The sequence below is a fragment of the Dendrobium catenatum genome, unplaced genomic scaffold, assembly GCF_001605985.2.
Source record: "Dendrobium catenatum unplaced genomic scaffold, ASM160598v2 fragScaff_scaffold_1282, whole genome shotgun sequence".
In the NCBI taxonomy this organism is placed as follows: domain Eukaryota; kingdom Viridiplantae; phylum Streptophyta; class Magnoliopsida; order Asparagales; family Orchidaceae; genus Dendrobium; species Dendrobium catenatum.
The window spans coordinates 443,277-467,532 of NW_021319744.1; the positions used below are offsets into that span (position 1 = coordinate 443,277).

At 34.0% G+C, this 24,256-nt stretch overlaps 1 protein-coding gene across 1 annotated transcript; it reads left to right on the forward strand.

Annotated features, from left to right (window-relative positions):
- The first annotated feature begins 3,070 nt into the window (after window positions 1-3,070).
- On the forward strand, window positions 3,071-22,878 carry LOC110108331 (transcription factor TFIIIB component B'' homolog). The gene is made up of 16 exons (XM_028699410.1): window positions 3,071-3,242; window positions 5,034-5,096; window positions 5,185-5,250; window positions 5,337-5,459; window positions 5,567-5,632; window positions 5,736-5,965; window positions 6,056-6,146; window positions 6,254-6,319; window positions 6,425-6,654; window positions 6,759-7,104; window positions 7,196-7,296; window positions 7,391-7,434; window positions 16,734-16,875; window positions 17,160-17,304; window positions 22,421-22,536; window positions 22,627-22,878. The coding sequence occupies exons 2-16, from the start codon at window positions 5,039-5,041 to the stop codon at window positions 22,648-22,650; spliced, it is 1,848 nt and encodes a 615-aa protein (XP_028555243.1). The 5' UTR covers window positions 3,071-3,242; window positions 5,034-5,038; the 3' UTR covers window positions 22,651-22,878.
- The last annotated feature ends 1,378 nt before the right edge of the window (window positions 22,879-24,256 follow it).

Genomic DNA, 24,256 nt, shown 5'->3' on the forward strand with positions numbered 1-24,256 from the left:
GCTCGGTAAGTGCTAACTATAAAGCGTATACTTTATTGAGAGGTTAATGGAGAAGTATAAAGAGCAATAAGAATGGAGTCTACAACATGGATATTTATCGATTTATATAAAGCATATGATTAGAGTGTTCAAAGAAGGTGCTGATGGAGTTCTAGAAAAAAAAAATGGGTATAGCTTGATTCAAGTCATTAAGGATATTTATGCACGAGGGTGTCATTATTTAATTAATTAGTTAATTTTTTAAAACAACTAATTATTGAACTAATACTCTTACTAATGATTAAATTAATTTAAAAGCACTATTTTAATTAGTTTTAATTATTAATTATATCATTAATCATTTAAACATTCTAATACTAATTAAATATTATTTATAATGTTATGTAATAACTATTTCTATTTAAAATTATAATTATTAAACATTTATTTTAATTTTACATTACTAATTAGTTAAATAATTCAAGGTTTGCTTTTCATTTTATCAACTTTGTTTTTTTCTCGTTGCCATATCTTTTTGCTTGCTTGAGCCTCCTGTGCTTCATGTGAAGTGAAGTTTGAAGTAGTGTGTTGAAAGAGTCGCTAAAACATAGTTCACATTTGTCTATTATTCTGTTGGTTTGGAACTTTGGTTACCAATAAGAGGTATTGCCGTCTTAGGTTTTGAGTCTCGTGTATGTGACGTGTGTGTAAGTTATCTTAATTGATCTAAATATTAAAAAAAAAAGTTACTAAAGAAGCTTCTTCACGTCCTTCGATAACATTGGATTAGAAGTAATGAAGCAAGTCAGCTCTCTGCGAAGGTAACCATTTTTATTCCTTTCACGCACTTCTTCGACCAAATCCCGCAAACAACAAGATTTAGTAAATCCGAGATTTCCAGCAAAAATAGAGAAAGTGAGGATTTATTCCGCTGAAATTTAAGGGGGGCTCAAATGCCATTTTTCAGGATTTAGCATAAATCCTACTCAAACATGCATAAATCCTATTGCCAAAAAGCCCCAACATTCTTTTATTCCGTCCGGTGTAAGGATGCAGAGGAACCTCTGGTTGTAGGCAAAATCTTGCCTATACCGAGGTGTACCGAGTTTTTTCAAAAAACTCGGTACACCTCGTTATAGGCGCGATTTTGCTTACAACGAGATGTTTCTCTGCATCCGGTCGGAGGACGTAATAATTGTTCGACAATTAGGCAACGTTCTTCCTTCTCCTAAGTCTACGACGTTCTTTGCCTCATTCAACGGCATTGGCCTCCTTCGAGGACGACATAGTCATGGACAACGATGGTAACCATCTTTCTCCCATTTCGTGTGCTTCTTCGACCATATTTTGTAAATCCACCGAATTCTTGGATTTAATAAAGCTATGATTTATGACAAAACGAGGGAAACATAGGATTTAACTCTCTCTGAGATTTTGGGGTTGTTTGGATGCACCAAAGATTTAATTTAAGTAAGATTTCGTAAATCCTCTAAATTTGGATTTACTAAATCCTAAGGGTGTTAAATCTTAAAAACTGTTTAGTAAAATTCAATGTACATCTTGATAAATCGCGTGTGAATTCAGAATTTAAGACGGTTAACACATTCAAAATTTATTTCTTCAATGATTAAAGTATAACAACAAAAGTTCAAATGAAACACATCAAAGTTTTGTTAATACTAATTAATATTTTAAAACTAATTAATTATTTAATTATTATTTATAATATTTTATAATAATTTTTTTTATTTTAGATCATATTTAATCTTATTAATTATTTTGAAATAACTAATTATTTAGCTAATAATTTTATCAATTATTTAAATAGTATTTATTATTTAATTAATTTTACTTAATTATTAATATTTTAAATTATATTTCTAGGTTTTACTTTTCCCTCATGTATGTCGTTCGGCTTTGTTCCTTCGCACGAATATAGAATTTTTCACGAGTTCTTCATCGTCGCGTTCGACTTTGCTCCTTCGGCAACATTACCTTCCTGTTGGATCGGAAGTTACGACATTTTTTTGATCTGAAGCAACAACGGGAGCTCGATTGCTGTGAAGGTAACTTTCTCCTTTTCGCGCGCTTCTTCGCCCAAATCCCGTAAATCCGCCGAACCAAAGGATTTCGTAAATCCGGGATTTGCCACGAAAAGAGGGAATTTTCCGTCAACTGCGGCTTTCATTTACCGTGAGATTTGATTTTGCATTTTAGGCCGTTTGGCTGGATTTCGCCCAAATCCGACCTAAATTTGCATACTAAACAGCCCCTTAGAGATTGCACGAGTCGCTTCTTCGACTCCTTCGTTGCAGTTCGACTTCGCTCATTCGAGGACGCTATTGGAAGTTACAACATTTTGATCGGAAGCAAGGGCGGGAGCTCGCTCGCTGTGAAGGTAATTCTCCCTTTCGCGCGCTTCTTCGGCCATCCCGTAAATCCGTACAACTATAGGATTTAATAAATGCGGGATTTACGACAAAAAAAGAGGGAAACGGAGGATTTATTCTGCCGTGAGATTTACGGGGCGCTGAAATCCCGTTTTGCAGTATTTAGCGTAAATCCTGCATACATCCTGTTGCCAAACTGCTGTATGGGGCTGTTTGGTAGAATTTAAGATTTTATTTAACTAGGATTTCGTAAATCCTCCAAATCCAGATTTCTGGAGGATTTACGAAATCCCAAGGGGGTTAAATCCTGAAAACTGTTTGATAACATTCATGATAAATGTAGTTAAGTCCTATGTAATTGTTTGGCTGTTCAATTCAGAATTTAAGTCGATTAAAAGAGTTGACATACATTGTTAGGTTAATTAAAGTACGACAAGAAAAATTTAAATAAAATATAGCAAAATTTTATTAATACTAATTAATATTTTAATACTAATTAGCTATTTAGTTATTATTTATAATAATTATTTTTATTTAAGATAATATTTAATTCTATTAGTTATTTTAAAATAAATAAGTATTTAACTAATAATTTTATCAATTATTTAAATATTATTTAATTAATTTCACTTAATTATTACTAATTTAAATTATATTAATTAAATTATCCAGCAATTAGAAGTGTCTAGGTTTCACTTTTCCCTCACTCTAGTTCGTTCGGCTTTGTTCCTTCGCACGAGTGTAGAATTTTTCATGAGTTCTTCTTCGTCGCCGTTCGACTTTGCTCCTTCGACGACATTACCTTCCTGTTGGATCGGAAGTTACGACATTTTTTTGATCTGAAGCAACAACAGGAGCTTGCTTCCTGTGAAGGTAACTTTCTCCCTTTCGTGCGCTTCTTCGGCCAAATCCCGTAAATCCGCCGAACCAAAGGATTTCGTAAATCCGGGATTTACCACGAAAAGAGGGAAAACCTCGGCTTTGATTTACCTTGAGATTTGATTTTGCATTTTAGGCCGTTTGGCTGGATTTCGCCCAAATCCGGCCTAAATCCGCATACCAATCAGCCCCTATGAGTTCCATACACAGCGTGATGATTTGCCACTATCCACGCATGGATATCCCTATAGTTCTTATGTTTACGATCTGGAATCTTTGGATGCCCTGCATGTTATAAGACAGTGGCAGCTGCCATTAAAATGGGGATTCATAAGTCTATCATCATAAAGCTTCTCTACTTGCCTTATTTGATGGATTCTATTACCGTCTGAACCCTATCCATTTGAGAAACGAGTATATACATGAAAATATTGGACTAGTTCCAATGGCAGATAAGATTAAATAGGGTCATCTTAGATGATTTGGTCATATAAAATGTTGTGCTTTAAATGAACTTATTAGGATAGTAGGTGTATTGGATTTGGCTAATGTTAAGATAGATAGAGGTAAATCTAAAAAGACTTGGTTAGAAAGTATTAAAAATAATTTTTTTTATTAAATTTAAATGAATAGGACACAATGGAGAAAAATGATTCATGTAGTCAATGCGATGCTGTGAGTAAAAGATGGGTTTTGTTGCCGTTGTCATTAATGGTTTGAAGTTGCATTATAAATTGAACTTATTATCTAATTAGCTGGTTTTCTTTCCCACATGGTTTACTATTGATGTGGTCTGGAAAGAGAAAAAAAAAAGCAAAAATTAGAAAAGCTGATAGGAGCAAAAATGGAGTAGGCCATATTCTTCTCTTGCATGTCTATTTCTATAATTACTCTTCTCTTTGGTCTTTGTCTATGCTCTTTGTAGTGCCTTAGACTTGTCTAGGGTTTGCTTTTTTCTTGTCACCATCTTTTTCGTTGCGGCTTCGTCTTCTCTGCTTCACGTTAAGTTGAGTTTTGAAAGAGTCGCTAAGAAAGCTTCTTCGCCTATTTCGAAAATGTTGTTATGTCGGATTTGAAGACATGATGGGAGCCCTTTCGCACGGTATTAAGTTTGTTTAGGATTTTGTTGTCATTTTTGCTCTTCGGAAGGACTTAGGCTAAATCCTGCATCCAAAGTTTGAGTTTTATCCTCTCTTTGAGGGTTTTAATTTAATATAGATGTGTTCAAGTTTAATTGACTGTTTTATATTATTTTAATTCAAATACTCTTATGTTCTAGTTTTCTTATAATGAAAACAAGTCTTTTTATATTTAGTGATCTTTCATTTGCGAATCCTATTTTTCTTTGTGTAACTACATTGATTTCATCATTGAATCCTAGATCTTTTAGTGTCCCACTTCATAGAAAGAGCAGACAATGGCAAGATGGTTGAAAGTTGCGCAAAAACATACTTAAAAGAAAGTTAACTCTTCCTGTATTCTAAACAATGAACGAACAAGCAGGAAATATATTTTTTGTTCATATGGTTGAAATAAGGCTAATGATAATGCCTACATTATGAATTATTTCTCATCTCTAGTTTGACATGGAAAATTTTAATTGTGCAAGGCCCTGACATTTCCTCACTTTTTTATTGTATTTATTCATGTGCTTTGTGTTTTACATTTTGATTTTTCTCTTTTACCTACCATTGATTTTGAACATTCTATGGACCTTTAACCAATCATAAATTTCCTTTAGTTTTCATTAAGGAATGATTTTATTTTTCCTTTGTCACTTTGCAGTTCTCATGTTTCCTATACTAGATTTGGGTGATGATTTATTGCAACTGCCAAAAACCACCGCTGGTAAAACAATATATTTTTCTGCTTGTTTTCATTTTGGGCTGGGAAAGATCATTTGATATTGAATAATGACATTTTGTTTTACATTAAGATCCAGAGACCTTACATTCAAATTTCAATGTACGGGATGACCTCTTTACTCATGGTACAACCGTAGGTAATGTTAAATGTTCACTTACAATTTTTTTTGCGACAGCATTTTTTTCTTTTGTTGGTTATATGTTCCATTAAATTCAATTGCAGGAAGAAATATTAAATTTAACCCCAAGTCTCACATTAGCAACAATAGAAATCCACGCAAGCCTTCAACATATCGTGCTTCTGAAGGCCCATCTTCCACCTCCAAATTTCACAATGCTGTAGATGGTAAGTGTGGCCTGTGGAAGGATCATTCTCTAATTAAGCCCCTAATTTTGTGCTTTATTTTCCCTTGTTTATTGTATTGATTATTATTTCTTCTAAAATCATGGCAGATGAGCATGTGAAAAAGTTTCAATCAGAGCTCCAAGACATAAAAAAAAATGCAAGTGCCAGTTATGGTAATAATATGGACTCATTAAATTTGGATCATCTAAATTGGATTTTATATATATTGGTCTGTTGCCACAAGTGTATCTATTAACTCGATTGATATTGTTTCAGAATATTCTCAGTTGGATTCGCTCCCTTCTCATAATGAATCATTAGATGCTCATGGTTCCAATTTCTATTCCAATGACCCAATTGAATCATTGGAAATTAAGGCTCCTAGTTGTTTTCCAGCCCATTTGAGTGAAGAGAGGTCATGTTGTCTTAATTTTAATGATTTGGAAGTTCAATCTCTTACTGCAAATGAGGATATTCACACCGTGGAAGCAGAGCACACAATAGATGTAAGTTGTACTTGTAACATCATGAAGTATGTCATAGATTTTTTTTTTCAATTAATTTTATTATTTTTAATTATAAATTTCAAATCCCAGCATATTGGAGAATCAAACCTTGAAGAGTGCGTCCTTCATATTGTGCAAAATGGTGAAGCTAGAAAATCATCAATGAAAGTTAGATCGGGTAGCTTGTGAAAGGATCATTCTCTAATTAAGCACCTCAAATTGCTAATTTTGTGCTTTTGTTTCTCTTGTTTATTGTACTAATTATTAATTCTTCCAAAATCATGGCAGATGAGCATGTGAAAAAGTTAGAATCAGAGCTCCAAGACGCAACAAAAAGTGCAAGTGCTAATCATGGTAATAATATGGGACTCATTAAATTTGGATCCTCTAAATTGGATTCTCTATATAATGGGTTAGTCGCAACAATTGTATCTATTAACCCAATTGATATTGTTTCAGAATATTCTCAGATGGATTCACTTCCTTCTCATAATGAATTATTAGATGCTCATGATTCCAGTTTCTCTGCCAGTGACCTAATTGAATCATTGAAAATTAAGGCTCCCAGTTGTTTTCCAACCCATTCGAGTGAAGAAAGGGCATGTTGTCTTAATATTAATGATTTGGAAGCTCAACCTCTTACTGAAAATGAGGATCTTCACACCATGGAAGCAGAACACACAATAGATGTATGTTGTAATTGTAAACATGTATCATCTGAAAGTGTAATATATATATATTTTTCATTATTTTATTGTTCCTTGAGATATTAATTATAAATTTCAAATCCCAGCATATTGAAGAATCAAACCTTGAAGATTGCACACCCAGTATTGTGCAAAATGGAGCTGGGAAGTCATCAATGAAACTTAGACCACGTAACAAGAAGTTGAAAACCAATGAGGAAAATTTTGCTAGTACAGATCAAATTGCGAAAAAAATAATTCCAGAAATGGATGATGACTATGATGGTGATAGTTATAACGATGATGATATGCCTAAGCAAAAGAAAAGGAAGCTACCAAGAAAATCAAGTAGCAGAAGCAAACACTCAGAAGTACCTGATTCAACGGCTAATGATACTCCAAAGAAAAGGCTTCAGCATGGTAGCAGTCGTTGCAAAAGTGCTAGGAGGCAAGGTATAACAGTAACTTTTGAAGATGTGGTCCTAACAATTAGAGCAGGCTATTGGATGATATATTACTAATCCATTACTTCATGCATGTATAGTGAACGAGGGCTTGCTTGAGATTCCTGAGGATGAAGTCGATAGAAAGAAACTTGTTATAACGGATCTCATCAGGCGTGCTAGTTTCAAGGAGCGAATATCCGTAAGTCTTATTTTTTAATGCTATAATCTTCTCCTGTATGCTGCTGTTGATAATGATTCTTATTTACTATTGCTATTTTATGATTATTTTGCAGAGCAAAGAAGCAGCTGCTTCGAAAAATTCCTTTGTCGATAAGTGGTATGATGATAATACCCTTTAGTATGATGAACTTTTTGCTTCTAAAGCTGTGGACTATCCTTACATTATTTTGACTGAATTATGTATAAAACAACAAATAATGATCCATTTGAATTATTTGAATTAAATAATTCATAAAGCCTATTGAATATGTTTCTGATCTTGTTTAAGTACTCATGAGAATAATTTAGTAGATAATAATATTGTCTCCATTGTCTTATTGCCTTAACAAAAGTAGTGTGTTTAATCATGAAGCTCTCAATATCCTCAATGGAAGATAGCTAGATTATATAACTGAATGATACGTAGGAAGTTTCGGCGGGAAAAAAATGTTTGGTTGGAAATTAATTTTTATAGTCGAATTATAAATCGATTGGAGTGCGGATAAATTTAAAGCCCAAAATTTCATGACCAACACTATAAGGGAAGTTGAAAACTTTTTCTCTTGCTTCGAAACTCAACTCAATTTGAGTCTTTTTCTCTATGATAACAAAGTTTGATTGGGTTTTACATCTGCTAGACATTAAGAATGATTTTCTAATGTAACCTTTAAAAGGAAATATGCATGGAAATAAGACCTGAATTTGATAATCAGAGAAACTCCAATAAGGCATTCAGACTTGAAAAAGCTTTATGCTACAGCAAACAAACCCTTGGTGCTTGGTTTGACAGATTCTCTAAATCTGTTGAAAAGTCTGTGTACACTAAATGCTAAGTTAATAACACTATTTTTATCAAATATTTGCATAAAGATAGCATTGGTGGTTCTAGTCATATAATAGGTGAATTTATGTTGACTAGTGACTTAAAGAAGAACTTATCAAATTAAAAGGGATTATGGCATAGAATTTGTGGTAAAAACTTAAAAAATCTATATTTTTTTATTATCATAGAAGTGACATGATCAAAATAAGGTATTGTTATTTCCTAAAGGAAGTTTATTCTTGATCTACTTCAATAAATAATAATATATGGATGTAATCTTGCAGAAACTCCAAAAGGTCTAATTAAGAAAATTGGGATCACCACAAATAGAACACTCTTTGATAAATGCAGGTATCAATGCCTTGAGCAAACTCATTTATTGCTCTCCACCGTCTGTTTTCCTTACTAGTGTTGTATGTCGATACATGAATAACCCTACTTATGACCATACAAAAGTTAACTGTATCATATGATACCTCAATATGACACCAAAAAGGTATGTTAAAGTCATCTGATAAGGAAATGAAAATCACATATGTTAATTGAGGTAGAGATGTATTAGCTCGAAGATCCACTCTTGCTTTCTACTTATGTATGGGAAAATATAGTTAGATGGAGAAATAAGAAATAATCAATGATCTAAAATAATATTGCTGAAACTGACTATAAGGCAGTGGCACTTGGTATTTGTAAGAGAATGTTGTTAAAAGATTTTTAGAAGAACTAAGAACTAAAGTGTCAATTAAAAAGAAAAATATAAAATTTTAATGTGATAATCAAGCTGCCATAATTATTGCAAAAAAACTTGTCCATGGTTTGATAACGGGAGGATACTTTGGAATGTAGTTGCAATGTCAAATGACATTTTTGAATGAAATGTTTGAATGAAACCCTCTGCATCTTAACAATACATTGGAATGTAATTGCAATGTCAAATGACATGCTTGAATGAAATCCCTTGCATCTTAATAATACATGCCGGAGGTTATTTTGGGGTATAGTAGCAATATCAAACGACATGCTAGATTGAAATCCTCGGCATCCTGCAAATGCATGCCATAGGTCACTTTGAAATGCAATAGCGATGTCGGAATGACACACTAGAATGAAATCCTCGGCATCCTACAGGTACATGGCGGAGGTCATTTTGGAATGCAATAAAGATGTCGGATGACATTCTCGTATAACGTATTCTATAAGTTACAACACGTGCATATGCAATATATTAGCATGTTTTATTGAATTATTATGCATGTTGCAATACGTGTATGAGGGCATTTTAAAATATCTGACACTAATCAATTGCATTGGCAACTATCGTTTGAAGATCCACAACATTATATTTAGGAGCTTGTAGACACCTTATGACCTCTCGTACAAGTGTTGCAGATCCGGTGACTTGGCGTCGCACTTCACTTATTGCGCATTGTCAGTGCATTTTAGCCCACTTCATCTTCGGCACGTCGCTACCATTTTCTTCAACATTCGACCTACGGGATTGTATTTTAGCCTCATTATTTTGATACATGCTCCCTTTTCTTATTCTTCCAAAGATCAGATATACAAGTCAACTGGTCCTTACTTGAGGGGCAACTATTCTAGTATCCGATATGGACATGGTTCATAGAAGCTTCTTATATGGCTCTAGAATAGTGTACTCGACAGGTCTGTTCTATGCATTTATAATGCACATGTATGACATTGGGTTGCGAGACTTGATTTCCAGATATTCGCTCTCAATTCAAGTGATGCAGCGTATCTTTAGGAGTCTCAATATTTTTTAAGAGATGATAGAATGACATTCTTGTTAAACTATTGATTCCCTGTTTTTGCTTACATATGAATTGTAACGTTATCACCCGACATAGCCATGAGATACTTCATTGTTTTGATGTTGGCTCCGTCCTTATCCGTAGCAGCAATTACATGAGCTGCATTCTGCTTCCATTGATAAGTCACAAGCACACTTCTTAGTCCAGCAAACTCCTCTAAGATTGCCTTTTCATTCTTAGAGATCGGATTTATAAGTTACCCTATCATTTACTTAAATTGTATAAAGATGTCTAAACGAAATGAGGTCATTTTGTGATAGATGAGATATCATAATATGATGAGGCCAAAGGCTCGGCTGATACATCATTAGATTCCTTATCTTCAGTTTATGATGATGTAGTCTCCTTGAAGTATGGACATAACAAAGTGCAAGAAGATCTTTAGTATCTCGATGACATCCTAGTATCAGATACGCACGTGGGACATGGAAGGTTCTTATGTAGCTCCAAAATAGTATACTTGATGAGTCCATTCTATCTATTTATGATGCATATGTAGGAAACTGAGTTGAGGGTCCGAGGGACTTGATCTCCAGATCTTCACTCAAATAGTGCGGCATTTCTCTAGAAGCCTCCATATTTCTGAAAGGATGATAGAATGAGACATTTTCTTAAACTGCTCATTTTTTGATTCTACCGAATTATTTAATTATGCATGCTTAATGTCGTAATTGAGACCTTTTTTTGGTGACACATCAGTGTGTTTCTTGCAACAACTTGTAGATACTTGCAGTTGTTTCAAGTCTTCAATATTTTTGTGAAGATAATAAGACGAAACACTTCTTCAACTAGAAAAGACTATTACATACAATTAAACACGAAAAAGACCAAGAAAAGCGGCCACTAAGAAAAAAAGAAAGAACTTATTAAAAAATTCTTGAGGAATACAAGAATAACCGCTATCAACATTATTCCAAAACGAAATGCCCCTCAACTACCCTTTGGGCACAAAAGTGGGCAGCCTTATTATTCCTCCTGGGCTTATGCACAAAGAGCACTTTGTGAAAAAACTTTATCCAGTTGAAGAAATTTCTATCCTGCGGCCAAGCTCGCCATTCCTCATGCCTTCAGAAGTTCTGCATATACTTTATAATATTGCTATTATCCCCTTTCACAATGATTCCATTGGCATCAAACATCTCTACCGAAACAAGTTGCTAAATATACTTGATTGACATTAGTTCAACTTGAGTGCTATCCCAATGTAGAATAGCCCATCCAGCCGCCACCAGAAGCTTCCCATTACTGTCTCGAATAACCAGTCCAATACCTCCAGCATTATTCAGAAACAAGGCCCCATCAACATTAATCTTTAGCCAATTCAGAGGGGGAGACACCATATTCGGGTTGAATGAAGCCCCATTGCTCCGAAATTCTGAACATTGAATCCTGATTGCACGCCTCAATAACACTCGAAGCCATCATCGTCGGGGTGTTAACCTGTCTGTCGTGCTTCTTTGCATTCCTATTTCTCCAACACTGGTAGGTTGCATAGCAATACAAAACTGCCCAAGTGCTACCTTCTTCTTGACAATTACATATACCATTCTGGAGCTCCTGCAGCCTTGTAAACTGAGGAATTAAAAATCCCCATTGTTCTAATTTATCAAATGTAGAGAACAACTGCTGACATCCAACCGTGACATGATTAATATCCTCCGATTCTGGACATCCAAACGGACACATCTGGCATCATCCGCAAGACCCCTAATACTCAACCACTGATTAGTTGGGATAATTTCCTTATATACCCGCCACCAAAATAATCTTTGCCGAGGATGGAGCTTGAGCTTGTATATGTTGGTGATCTGATCATCAATGCAGAATTTACTATTATAAGCAATAGCAGCAACAGTAGTTCCTATGGGACTCTTAATCAGTTCCAACTTATCATTAGACCCGTCATTCTCAATAGATATTTCAGTAATTCTGTTGACCAGCTCTGTCCCAAAACAAATATCCAACTGCTGTATGTCCCAACCACCTTCAGGGGTGATCAGATCAGCTACTTTCCTATTCTGAAGTATATCAGCATTGCAGAAAGTAGGCCAGTCGTTGAGTGCTCGATCTTGAATCCACACCTGATTCATAACATCAATACTTCTCTCATTCCTTATACTCCAGCGAACACAATTTCTTAGGCTGGATGCACCTTCACATATGATCTTCCAACCAGCCGAATCCCCCCTTTTACAAACATACTCCCACGGTTGGTCTCCATATTTATTTTGCAAGCATTGTTGGACCAAGTGATTTGGCTTAGCCACAAAATCCCAAGCAATACGTGCTCTAAGAGGCCCAATCCAATTAGATGTAGCGTGAATGCCCAGACCTCCCACCCTTTTAGGTTTGCATATCATGGACCACGAAGCCAAATGCAATCCTTTTTTCTCAGGGTTTTTATTCCAAAGGAAGCTACGGCTAATCTTCTCCAGCTCCTGCAATACAGCCTTTGGCATAAGAGAGTGAGTCATTGCATACATTTCCGCAAGAATTAAGGATGCATTTATCAACAACGTGACTCTTCCAGCCAACGACAAATGACGGTTCCCCCTAGCCATTACAAAATTTCGGGCTTTTTGAATAGTTGGAGCAGAATCTGCCTTGACATGCCGTTTCATAGACAACTTAATTCCCAGGTAATCCAATTCCTCAACCTTATGAAATCTAGTCATCCTGGCCATCCTGTTTTTCTTCCACAGCGGAACAAGTTTGCTAAAAACAACCGCTGATTTGCCTTGATTAATCTTCTGGCCAGACCACGAACAATAATCTTGCAACGTAACAAGAACATTCTTTAAGTCATTATTGGTTGCACTTGCAAAAATCAGAATATCATCAGCATATAATAGGTGAGAGACTAGCGGTCCCTTAGGGCTAATAGCCACCCGATTCCCTGATTCTTCTGATGCAAAGCAGTAGATAACAACTCTGAACGAAGAATGAATATATATGGTGACAGCGGGCATCCCTGCCGAAACCTGCATTCCGCTATAATCCATTCAGAAAGCTGGACATTAATGAGTACTAAAACCTAGGGAATTTAATGTAATTCAACACCCAATCAGTGAACCGAGATGGGAAGCCCATTCTATTCATTACAAACCCCAGTGTTATCCAGCTCATCTTGTTATATGCTTGCTCCATAATTATTTTAAGAGCCAAAAATCCTTTAGTTGAAGTGGACACCTTGAATTTGTTGATCATTTCCTGTGCAAGCAAGCAATGATCTGAAATAGAGCAACTTGGAACGAAGGCTGCTTGCTCTTCAGCTATGATTCTAGGCAAAATCCCTTTTAATCGGTTGACTAAAACCTTTGCAATAATCTTATATACAGATTGGCAAAGGCTAATAGGCCTCAATTTTATTGGATGATCAGCCTTCTTTACTTTAGGCAAAAGAATAATAACCATGTCTTTCCACTCTTCGGACATACATCCCGATCGAAAATATTCATGGCAAGCATCTGTCACCTGTCTTTCAACAATACTCCATATGTACATGCTTTGAAATGTACAATTATTTTCCCGCAAGTACTGAGGCACACACGGGTACTTAGAGTTGTCCCCATCACGATAAGAAAAACGTGTACAGGGCTTACCAGCCTCATCGCGGCTGTCGCACCGGATTCCATCCTACCACGCTAAGAAATGCGTGTATAGGTGGTTTCCCGGCGCATGACACATGCCAAGAGTGGGGTTTGGAACTTTGTACTTTTCATGGGGGTAACGTCAACAATGGTGTTGACGATTGTATCGATGTTATCGTCGGCGTCAATGGCAGTTTCATGGCGATAATGACATTGACATCGTCAAATGCATGTATATCGAGACATGAATGTTTCTTTTCTGATTTTTTATTCTTCTTTTTTTATTTTTCTTCCTTTGTTGTATCTTTTTTCCCGCTTTTTTTATTTTTCTACTTTCATTTTTTTCTCTCTTTTTCCTCTCTTTTCCTGGAATAATAATAATAAGAATAGTAATATTATCATTACTATTATCATTAGTAAATAATAATGGTTAATAATACTAATACAATATTATTAATGTTAATAGAAATTTAACACAGAGAGATATTATAGAATTTTACCTTTGGTTTTCTTTGTGAGTGCGATCGGATTAGAGAATTGAGTTGAGATGAGTTGAGTTCGGTGGTTGGGTCGGCAAAGGAGTTGGGCTTCATCAGTCAGTTTGGGGAAGAGTAAGAGGACGAGAAGTGGAGTTCAGCAGATGTTCGGCTACAAGCGAAAGAAGAGGGAGATCGAGTTAGGCACATTTTGTGGCTGTGAGGGTAAATAGGGCAGAGGGAGGCGGAGGACGTTCGAGCAGATGCTGCTTGATTATAGGGGCTGGAGTGGGGATTTGAGGCAGGACTTGCGAACTGCTTGAACTGCAGGCGGCGTTCAGTACAAGGGGCGAGTAGAGGTCGTGATAAGCGGTTAGGTCGTCTGATTAGGTCGTGTGAAGATCGGTTTGATTGGAAAACAGAGGGTGGCAGCACATTTGCCGTGAATGGAAGATGGATGAAAGTCGGTAGATTGAGGGGCTAGGGGTGGCTTCGACTATTTGTTGGGGGTCGAATAGAGGGACTTCAGGCAGCTGAATCCGAAGGGGTGTGGTCAAGTTGAAGAAACATGAAAGGATATCGTCGAAGAAGGCATTAGATTCGTAGGGCTTAAACCGAAAGGTGACGTTCGCTTGTGTGCTAGATGCATCAAAGGTAGGAGATGGGTCTTCGATTAGAGGCCGCCCGTGGCTGTGGAATGGGATTTGGAAGTGCAGACGAACGTAGTTCGGTTCGATGAGGGTCAAACGAGTTGTGTTCGGCTGGGGCCTGCGATAGGGAGTTTTGAGGCTTGTGGAAGCAGTATTTAGCCAATCTACGTGAGGCTAGAGGGATCAAAATAGGTTCTAATAGGGCTTTTGCACACGGATCGGTCGCAGGTTGTCAAGGCTGGACGTCATATGAAAGGATCGAACAACAATAGAGAGATTTGGTTGAAGCGAGCTTCGATTGCTCGTGTGGTTTGATCGAAGCAGGTGGGCGGCTGGGTCGGTCGATCAAGGGACATGGGTTAGATGCCAAAGGCGTGCAAGACTTGCAGGATATTTATAGCTCTTATGCGTGAGGATTTTAACAGAGGTAGAGAGATCGAATACTTCATTTCTTCCTCATCTTAACGACACAAGCCGTGGTTTGATAGAGGTAGAACGAAGGTTGTGCGACGAGGACAAATTGAGTGGGCATTAGATCATGCAGAGCTCGTCGTCGACTTGAGAATTCGTGGTCACACATCCGGATTGCTGGCAAAGTAAGGCATCAGATTTGACCATGATAGATATTTTTATTTTATTTTATTTTAATTCAATTAATAATAATAATAACATTTAATTACATATATCACTAAACGAGAATTTGACTTAAAAATGCGCAATTTCTTTGATTTTTGTGCATTGTTGCCTCAAAATCCATGCTGATTCCTTCACGCGGTTTTCATTGGACAAAATTATAATGCATTCTTGCTATTGTCGATGTTCCAAGCACAACGACGAAGTCCATTTTATGATCGGACGTCATTTGGGAAACATCGTGCATTAATTTCTTCGATATGTGCAATGTTGCCTCAGGATCACTCCGATCTCCTCGTGTGGCTTTAGTTGAACAAATTTATAGTCACTTTTGGGTATTGGAGACGGCTGAATGTAACGACGAAGTCTATTTTGCAATCGAGCGTCATTTGGGTAATGTCGGGCGTCTTTTTCGGGCATCAGTCAATGATTTTGAACGGTCTCGTCCGATTCGACTGTGAGGTGGTCCCACTTGGGCGAATTCAACGTCCTAATTGCAACGACGCTGTCCGTTTTACAATTGGAGGTCGTTTGACTCTCCAAGTAATGCGCCGTGCTGATGTGCGCGTCACTTAATCCGCCGATTTTCTCTTTTTTTTGGTGCATTTCAGGGTGGGGTCAACACCAATTTAAGATTGACAAGATAAGCTCTATGTTTGCTTGGATTGTATGATAGAGATCATACAATATTAAATATTATTCTGATTCGATTTCTTGATTTTAGGTCCAAAAATAGATAATTTTCTTAAATATTTTCAAATTTCCTACTATAGAATTGGAACAAATTTAAATTTACCAATTTTTGAAAATAACATATAATGGGTGAGCTTAATTTAAAATAGCAAATCATATAGGACGATATTCATCCAATATAATTTATTATTTTTTAAATTGATTTTAATTTTTTGTTGATTAATTTCACTTAATTATCTTTTTTTTTTTTAAATCATAGTATTATTGTTCAATACGTCCACATTGTAATGTACAATTGGTTAGAAGATCAAGAGTTTTAATTAACTTCCAATTTATGTTTTAATTTATTTTGTACTCTTGTGTCGTTGTGTTTGGTTGCTTAGCTCAGTATATTCTTATGCAAACTTAAGAAGACTAAAAAATAAAAAATTATAAATTGACACACATTTCACTTTTTGAGATCATGTTGTTTTTTATGGTCTTCATATTTTCAGTTTTTAGCTCAATCAGCTACTCTTTTTTATTATGTCTTTTATGCATCAGATATCACTTTATCTATTGTTTTTCATTTTATCTGAAATGTTAGTTTAAAAGCAAAAACCTGCACACATAACTATAATTTAAATAAACATAAATAATAATAATGTTTATGATCATTAAAACTCTAGTGTGCACACCAAGCTCATGAGATCTAACAACAAGCATGTCTAATCATGGCAGTGTGGAAAATGAACAAGACTCCAATGATAATGATAGAAATATAGACATTCAACAAGAGGGTCGAAGAATTAATTATCATTCCTACATGAAACGGACGCTCCAAACCAGATGGTCAAAAACTGACACAGAGTTATTCTACCAGGTACTGTATCCATTTGACAAATATGCTAGTTGAATAAATTTTATAGCATTAAAAATGAATGAGAGAATTATTAGATTACATAGAACTTTTTGGAAAACTTTCATACTGTCTTCTACTTCAAAGTCTTAGAAATCTCATGCTTTTTACCACTGTATTCCTCATATCATCTACATTCTAGATGTCTCTTTGAAGCAAGCTTTTTGTTCGTTGTCTCAAATTCTGAGAAAATGATACTTCTTTATGTTAGAATTGGTTTTCTATTTTCTTTTTTGGTATTTCATCAGGCTATCAGACAATATGGCACAGATTTTGCAATGATACAAGTACTCTTTCCTAATCGAAGCCGTCAACAAGTTAAAGCAAAATTCAAGAATGAACAGCGCAAGCATCCTCTGCAAATTGCTGATGCTTTAGTTCATCGCAGCAAAGGTTTTCTATTCATATTCCTTTTACATTCCCAATTGCCCTCATGAAACTAACGCTAGAAACCCACCTGAATTATGTGATTTTTGTTTCAAATGCTTGAAATATTTGAAATATACTTTTTCTATACTACTAGACCTACGAGTAAAAACTTTTTTTTTATTAACTATCATGTTTAGCAAGGGTCGATCATGTGTGCTACGTAGGAAAACACCTCATATTATCTTTACGTGAATTTAAAATTTTCATTGAGTGTGTTTGTAGGAAATGGTTTGTGCAAACTTTGTTGCCAGTGCAAAGATTGTAAGGTAAAGCATAATCGTGTTGAAGCAAAATTGGTGGGCCATAGCTGGCATTGTTGGTTATTTAGCACAGGGCCGGGAAGAAACTAGAAGTAACACTAAATTTAGGGTCTTAACATAATGAATGTTATAGAAAAAAAATTTAGCTAAATGGTGGGAGGCTCGAGTTTTTCAAAATTAGAAGATTTTTACTCTGGACTTTTTCATTGAAAGTGTGGTTTATGAAACTCATGCAACTAAAACTTCTACTGAAAAATACTAGCTGCCTGTGTGTCCTATCCACATTTGAAACTTTTTTAACTATCCATTGTGCCTTTCTCGCTAAAATTTCTTATATTAAATTTATGCATGCAAAATCATTTCAATCCATCATGCATCCAAAGCAAATTTGAAAGGTATAATGAGATTTAAATATTGCCATTAGCGAGATCTCATGAGTTAATTATAGGCAAGCAGAGAAGAGGGGCCAGTTAGAGCTTATGATGAGGGAAAATAATTTTTATATTTATACTTGCGTGCACATAAACAAAACCTAACGAGTAACCAATGATTGGTTAAATTATTCAAGATATTGAATGCAAGAGTGTCAGAATTTTGGACAAAACTTGTGGGCATGTTTCATCGTTTTTCATTTCTCTTTGCCGAAATTATTCTCCAAATAGCTGCAATTTGCTATCCAAATGGTTAATTCATTTTTCTAGATCAAAAGATGAAAATATAGTTGCACGAGATGCTCCCTTGTTTCTTGGTTTGTGAGGGATATATATATATATATATAGAGAGAGAGAGAGAGAGAGAGAGGTCAGTACTTGTTGCCTTTCCTTTTTGCTATCAATTGACAGTAGAGGAGAGTGAGATTGGAGGAGGAAATTTGATATCTCATATTTGAAAATTGAAGTTCCATATAGTTTCATTGCATCGGAAGTTCTTAGTTATAGTACTACAAATTATTAGCTAAAAATAAATGCAAGGATCGAGAAGAATATTTCTTTTATATTTGAAAGAGAGTCATCTATTTTAGATTTGTAGGTAATTAATCTCCAAATACGAGGAGGATTAATTACTTTCAATCTAAAAATTATGATAAGGATAATAACAAGATGTAAATACTAAGAGAAAATTGAGTTACTAATTTGATCCCTCTACTCTTTAAAATAGGACTTTTTTTTGTCATAATATCTAATGTTAGAGTTAATGGTGTTAAATGTAAGGATATTTTGATCATTTTTTAATTAAACATTCACTAAATATAATTTCGAAGTAATTATAATTTTTCTAAAAAAAATGTATTAAAAATAGTTTTAATTTTAATTTCAACAATTTTATTTATATTTTATAAAATATGATATTTATTGATTTAGAAAAATCAAATGCAAACATATTTTATTTACTTATTTTCAACTTAGTCACAAATATTTTTACCTATCATATTTGATAAAATATGACTAAATTTTTTTAAATCAAAACTAAAATTATTATTAATTTTTTTATTAAATAAATGTTTAATAATTTTTTATAAAAAATAGAACTACTTGAAAATTGTATTTATTAAATATTTAATTAAAAAATAACTAAAATGCCCTTAAATTTAACATCTTTAACTCCAATATTGGATTTTAGGACAAAAAATGTCCCATTTTAAAGAGTTGAGGGTTCAAATTGGTCCCTCAAAAGAGTAGTGGATTATTTTGATCCCTTACAAAGAGTTGAGAGGTCATTTTTATCCTTTTCTCTGAATACTAACATTTAACTCTAAATGGGTTGAAAGCACTTACAAACCTTCTTTTGGGCCTAATTAGTCAACCCCATGGGGATTGATTTTTTCTCTTTGAAGTTTGAACCAGCCATTGCCAAGGTACTTTAGATTTTGTTCATTAACTAGCATGCTGGTAGTTCATATTCATTTGGATCACCACTGCGAGGAATTAAGGGGATTGTTTAGGAAAGTTTTAATTATAATTGAGAGGGAATTAAATAGGAAAATAATTCTAATTTGAATTCAAATATGAGAGGGAATTATTTAGGAAAGGGGATTGATTTGGGAGGGAATTATGGGAGCCTATTTAAGGCTAATAATAGGGTGATTTCAGGATTATGTTTTGAAGTTTGTTGAATTTAGTTTATTCTTAGGTTATTTGGGCTCTAGTTGGCGGCTAGGGATTTGGGAGAAACATATCTTCCTCTGCAATTGAAGATCCAATTGTATCTTGCATTTCTCTTTATAGTTCTTTCAATAAAAAATATTTTGGGGCCATCTTCTTCCCAATTTTTCATATTTCATCCGCTGATTTTTATGAAAAGTGCATCCACTTTCTATCATTTTTCTTCTTAGGAGTCAATTGACTGATTCTTTTAGTCATGATAATAATATTTTTTATTTGAAATAATTTGTTTTCAACAAGAATAGCAGTCCATCTTTTAACTGACATGTCACAGAATAAACTTTTGCAATTGATTGTGTCACTAAGCTTTTCCAAATTTCATGACAAAATCAAAGGAATTTTGGCTTGGCAAAAAAATAAAATTCATTCATTCCATCAATAAGATTTTTTGGGTTCAACTTTTGATATATTGGTCGAAGATTCAACCCAGTTAGAATAAACTTTTTTAATGTTTGCGGGATGAATTGTAATGGTAGCTCCCATCTTGTTCCATTTATAAAATCAAATTGACACAGATTTATTTAAGATTTCTGGTGTGAGTAAGATCATCAAAGAATGCTTATATTAGGATTAATAATATAAAAGCTTTTAGTCATAGCCTCAACATATGTCCTGTAATTGAAGTTAATTGTCTTTCATTGATTGTTTGATCATTATAAAATTGCTTTTATTCTTCCTTTTGGATATTTCGAATGTAATGTTATGTCGTTTGGGCTTAATGTCCATGTTTACCACATCAGTAATATTTGATATTCATTTTACTGTTTTCTCTCTATTTTTTTAATTCTCCTAATTTTTGTGATATTTGAAATCTTTAGATGAAAGAGGTCTTTTCATGATGTCTATGGGACCTAAAATGTCTGGATACCTCTTGTTATAAAATTCTTTGTTACTTTTTAGCTCTTTTATTAGAAGTGCAAGGATTATCACAAATAAATTGTTCGGAAAAAGCACCTAATTGCTTTTTCTCGAAAATTCTTTCTTTCCCTTATTTGTTTATTTAGTTTAATATCCGAACAAAGATGTAATCGTTCTTTGGTACAATTATTGATAATGTATACATAAGTTAATAAAATAATATTGGACATTTTCAGAAGAATATCTAAAGGTTCATTTAAGCTTTTGACAAATATGGATGGGAGTTCTTCAATAAATTTTTGCTTTCAATAATCGTTGTTGGTATTCGGAATATTCATAATTCTACTAAGGAAAACATCTTTATACTATCTAAAATAGGTTGATGTCGAACACCTTAATTTCAATAAGAGAGATTTAATTTGTTTACGATTGTCTTAAAAATATCATATGAAATCTTTAAGGATATTATGGATTAATGAATTAACATCCCCATCATTTCCCTTAGGATTGTCGTCTAATTTAAAATCACTTAGAATTTTTAATAGTCTTTTAGTTAGGTAATTATCCCACCAAACTTTTAATTTCTCATAAATCCACTGACAATAATCCTAACTAATTGGGGAGTAGTTTACTTATGAGACATATAGAATAAATAAAAAAAAAAGAAAGAAAATATTTAGCATAAGAGAATATCTTACAGATTTATTACGCTCCAGGGTATCGGACAGACTCCAAGAATGACTCTGAAACTTAGCTCACCTTATAACGAAAACATCTCTCCTCATGTAGAGGGAAAGGAGAACTGGATCTCGAAACAATTTTGTTTACATCTGGAGAAACATAAAATTAAAAAAAGGAAAAGTATCGTAATAACACAATCTTTTCTAAAAGTAAAGAAATAATTATTTCTTTATCTCAAATGAGCAATAATTTGCTGTAGACAATTATGAATTTATTGTGTTCTTTTTTTATTAAATTCTTCCTTTTCTCGATTGGTTTCTCATTATGAAGATAGTTCTGTTCAGTTGATTGAAACATTTTATCTTAGTTTCCTTCTGAAAACAGATGGGGTAACTATTGTAGATAGGCTAGCATTATTCTAGCCTATATTTGATCAGGATTTTCATTAGGATATTTGCATCGAATTGAATCATGCATTAATTTTAATGAGAATTCATCCTTCTTAGGAATCAATAGGCTGATACTTTTATTCGTGATAATAACCTTTTTTATTTGCAGTAATTTCTCTTCCACAATTATCACAGTCCATCATTTTATTGCAAATTTGCAGAATAAATTTTTGCAATTGATTGTGTCTATTATAAATTTTCAAATTCCATGACAAAATCCAAGGAAATTGGGCTTGGTAAAAAATAAAATAAAATTCACTCATTTCATCAATAATATATTTGGGATCAATTTTTGATATAGAGGTGAAGCCTCAATCCAGTCAGGATAAACTTCTTAAAATGGCTGGGGGAAGAATTTCGGTGGTAGCTCCCTTCTTGTTCCATCATTTATAAATCAATTGGCATAATTTTATTTAAGATTTTTGGCACGAATACCATCATATATATATATATATATATATAGGGCCAGATTGATGCACTCCAATTGAATCTGCTTATATAATTCGAGTTAATTCTTCATTCCAATTATTTGTTTAGAGCACTTTGCTTTGGTGTTATAGAAATGTGAGCAATAGCACAGATGCATTAATTTTAGAAGACCATAAGAGTTATTCCATATAATAATTTTCCCCACAAATGTAAAAATGTAATTCTTTTTCTTTTCATACAGATCATTCGCACTTCGAGAAGTTCATTCAGCACCTACAAACTGTGGCAGAGCAGAAAACAAAAAATACTGCAAGCGATCCAACTGCCCAATCAGAAGATGAAGGAGATCAAAATGAGGTTCATCATCTGAAATTGTTTCCTATGCTATACTCTTGAAATTTTCCTACTTATAATCCTCAACATTCCTCCATTACTTACAACTAACAGGAAGAGATGCAGCACGTTCTTTGAAGTCAACTGATTTTGCTCAACATTCTGACACGAAAAAAGTATTGATTTAAATTTATGAGATGCTTCTTGATTGAAGTTATTGCTTCACAATTTCGTTGAGGCTGTACAGTTTGTAAGGTTAGCTGAGGTTGCATTTCATTAGCCTCCCTATAATGTTATAATGGTTATTGTGAGAATGTTTTCTATTAAGATTATTATTGGTTAATTGCAGTAACAAATGCATTTTTTATGTTTATTATGTTAAAATAATGCTTGTCATCGATGATGTTTCATTATATTGTTACTAAACTGATTATGTTGCCAAAGTAGGGCCTTACTGTTAATGATTTTTTTGTGGATGTTTACTAAGAGCAAAGCAAGCCCACAATTCGAAGATTTGGAACAATCTTCAAGGTGCAACACCAAAAATGTCTGACGCAAGTAGTAAAAAAAAATGAAGATTAAATGCAGATCTGTTATTACATGGGAGAGGAGAGAATATAAAGGATATATTATATGAACTGCGACAAGCCCAGATGCTTTTACTTTCTGAATGCTAACGGTTTGAGAATAATATAAGAGTAATCAAAATTGGAAAAGAAAGATAAATTATTCCATGCGGATGACGGACGGTTCGGAGGTGAACTAGAATGCACCACGTTACATCGGTGTTATGTATAGGGTGATGTGACGTGTTTTGGCTGGCATCTAAAACGTCCGGTCCAATAAAGAAAAATTATTTTGTGCGGACACCGGACGTCACTTGGAGGCGAACAAGAAAGCACAACTCTTTTTTCAGTTATCGGGGCTGTGTATTGGGTCATATGGCGTTCTTTGATTGACCTCCGGACAATCCAGTGTCCGCACAGAATAATTTCTCCTCCATAAAGTAGCTTGCAGGTCCTTTTAAGAATCTGAGTATCTTCATAAAAGTTGATTTCAGGAATTTTTTTATGATGATTTTAATTTGATTTGAGCTAATTAATGATGAATTTTCTCATGTTTTTTTAATGTTTAAAAGATTGTGATTGCATGAATATTTTATTTTTAATTAATTTTAATTGAAAATAAGTCTTTTGTTTGACATATTAGTAGATTTTTCTAAATCTATTAGACAATTATCTCAAAGCACTCAAGAAGATACATACATATTAGGCATAGATAAATAAGATTCTACGCTATTTGAGCCAATTAATGATGAATTTTCTCATGTTTTTTTAATGTTTAAAAGATTGTGATTGCATGAATATTTTATTTTTAATTAATTTTAATTGAAAATAAGTCTTTTGTTTGACATATTAGTAGATTTTTCTAAATCTATTAGACAATTATCTCAAAGCACTCAAGAAGATACATACATATTAGGCATAGATAAATAAGATTCTACGCTATTTGCCAAAAGAGTGAGATCTTGAGATAATTGCTCATACTGAAGCTCGTAAATTAAATTCTTAAAACCATTAATAATCTGCATGGATCTTTAGTAGTATACAAGCTAATGGTGTCATAGCTCATATTTTGATCCATTTAAATAATTTTTTATAGAAGAAGTATAAATCATAAATCGATTTCATCATAGCATAGATATTATCGTGATTTAATTATAGCATAGGCTGCCTTAATAGAA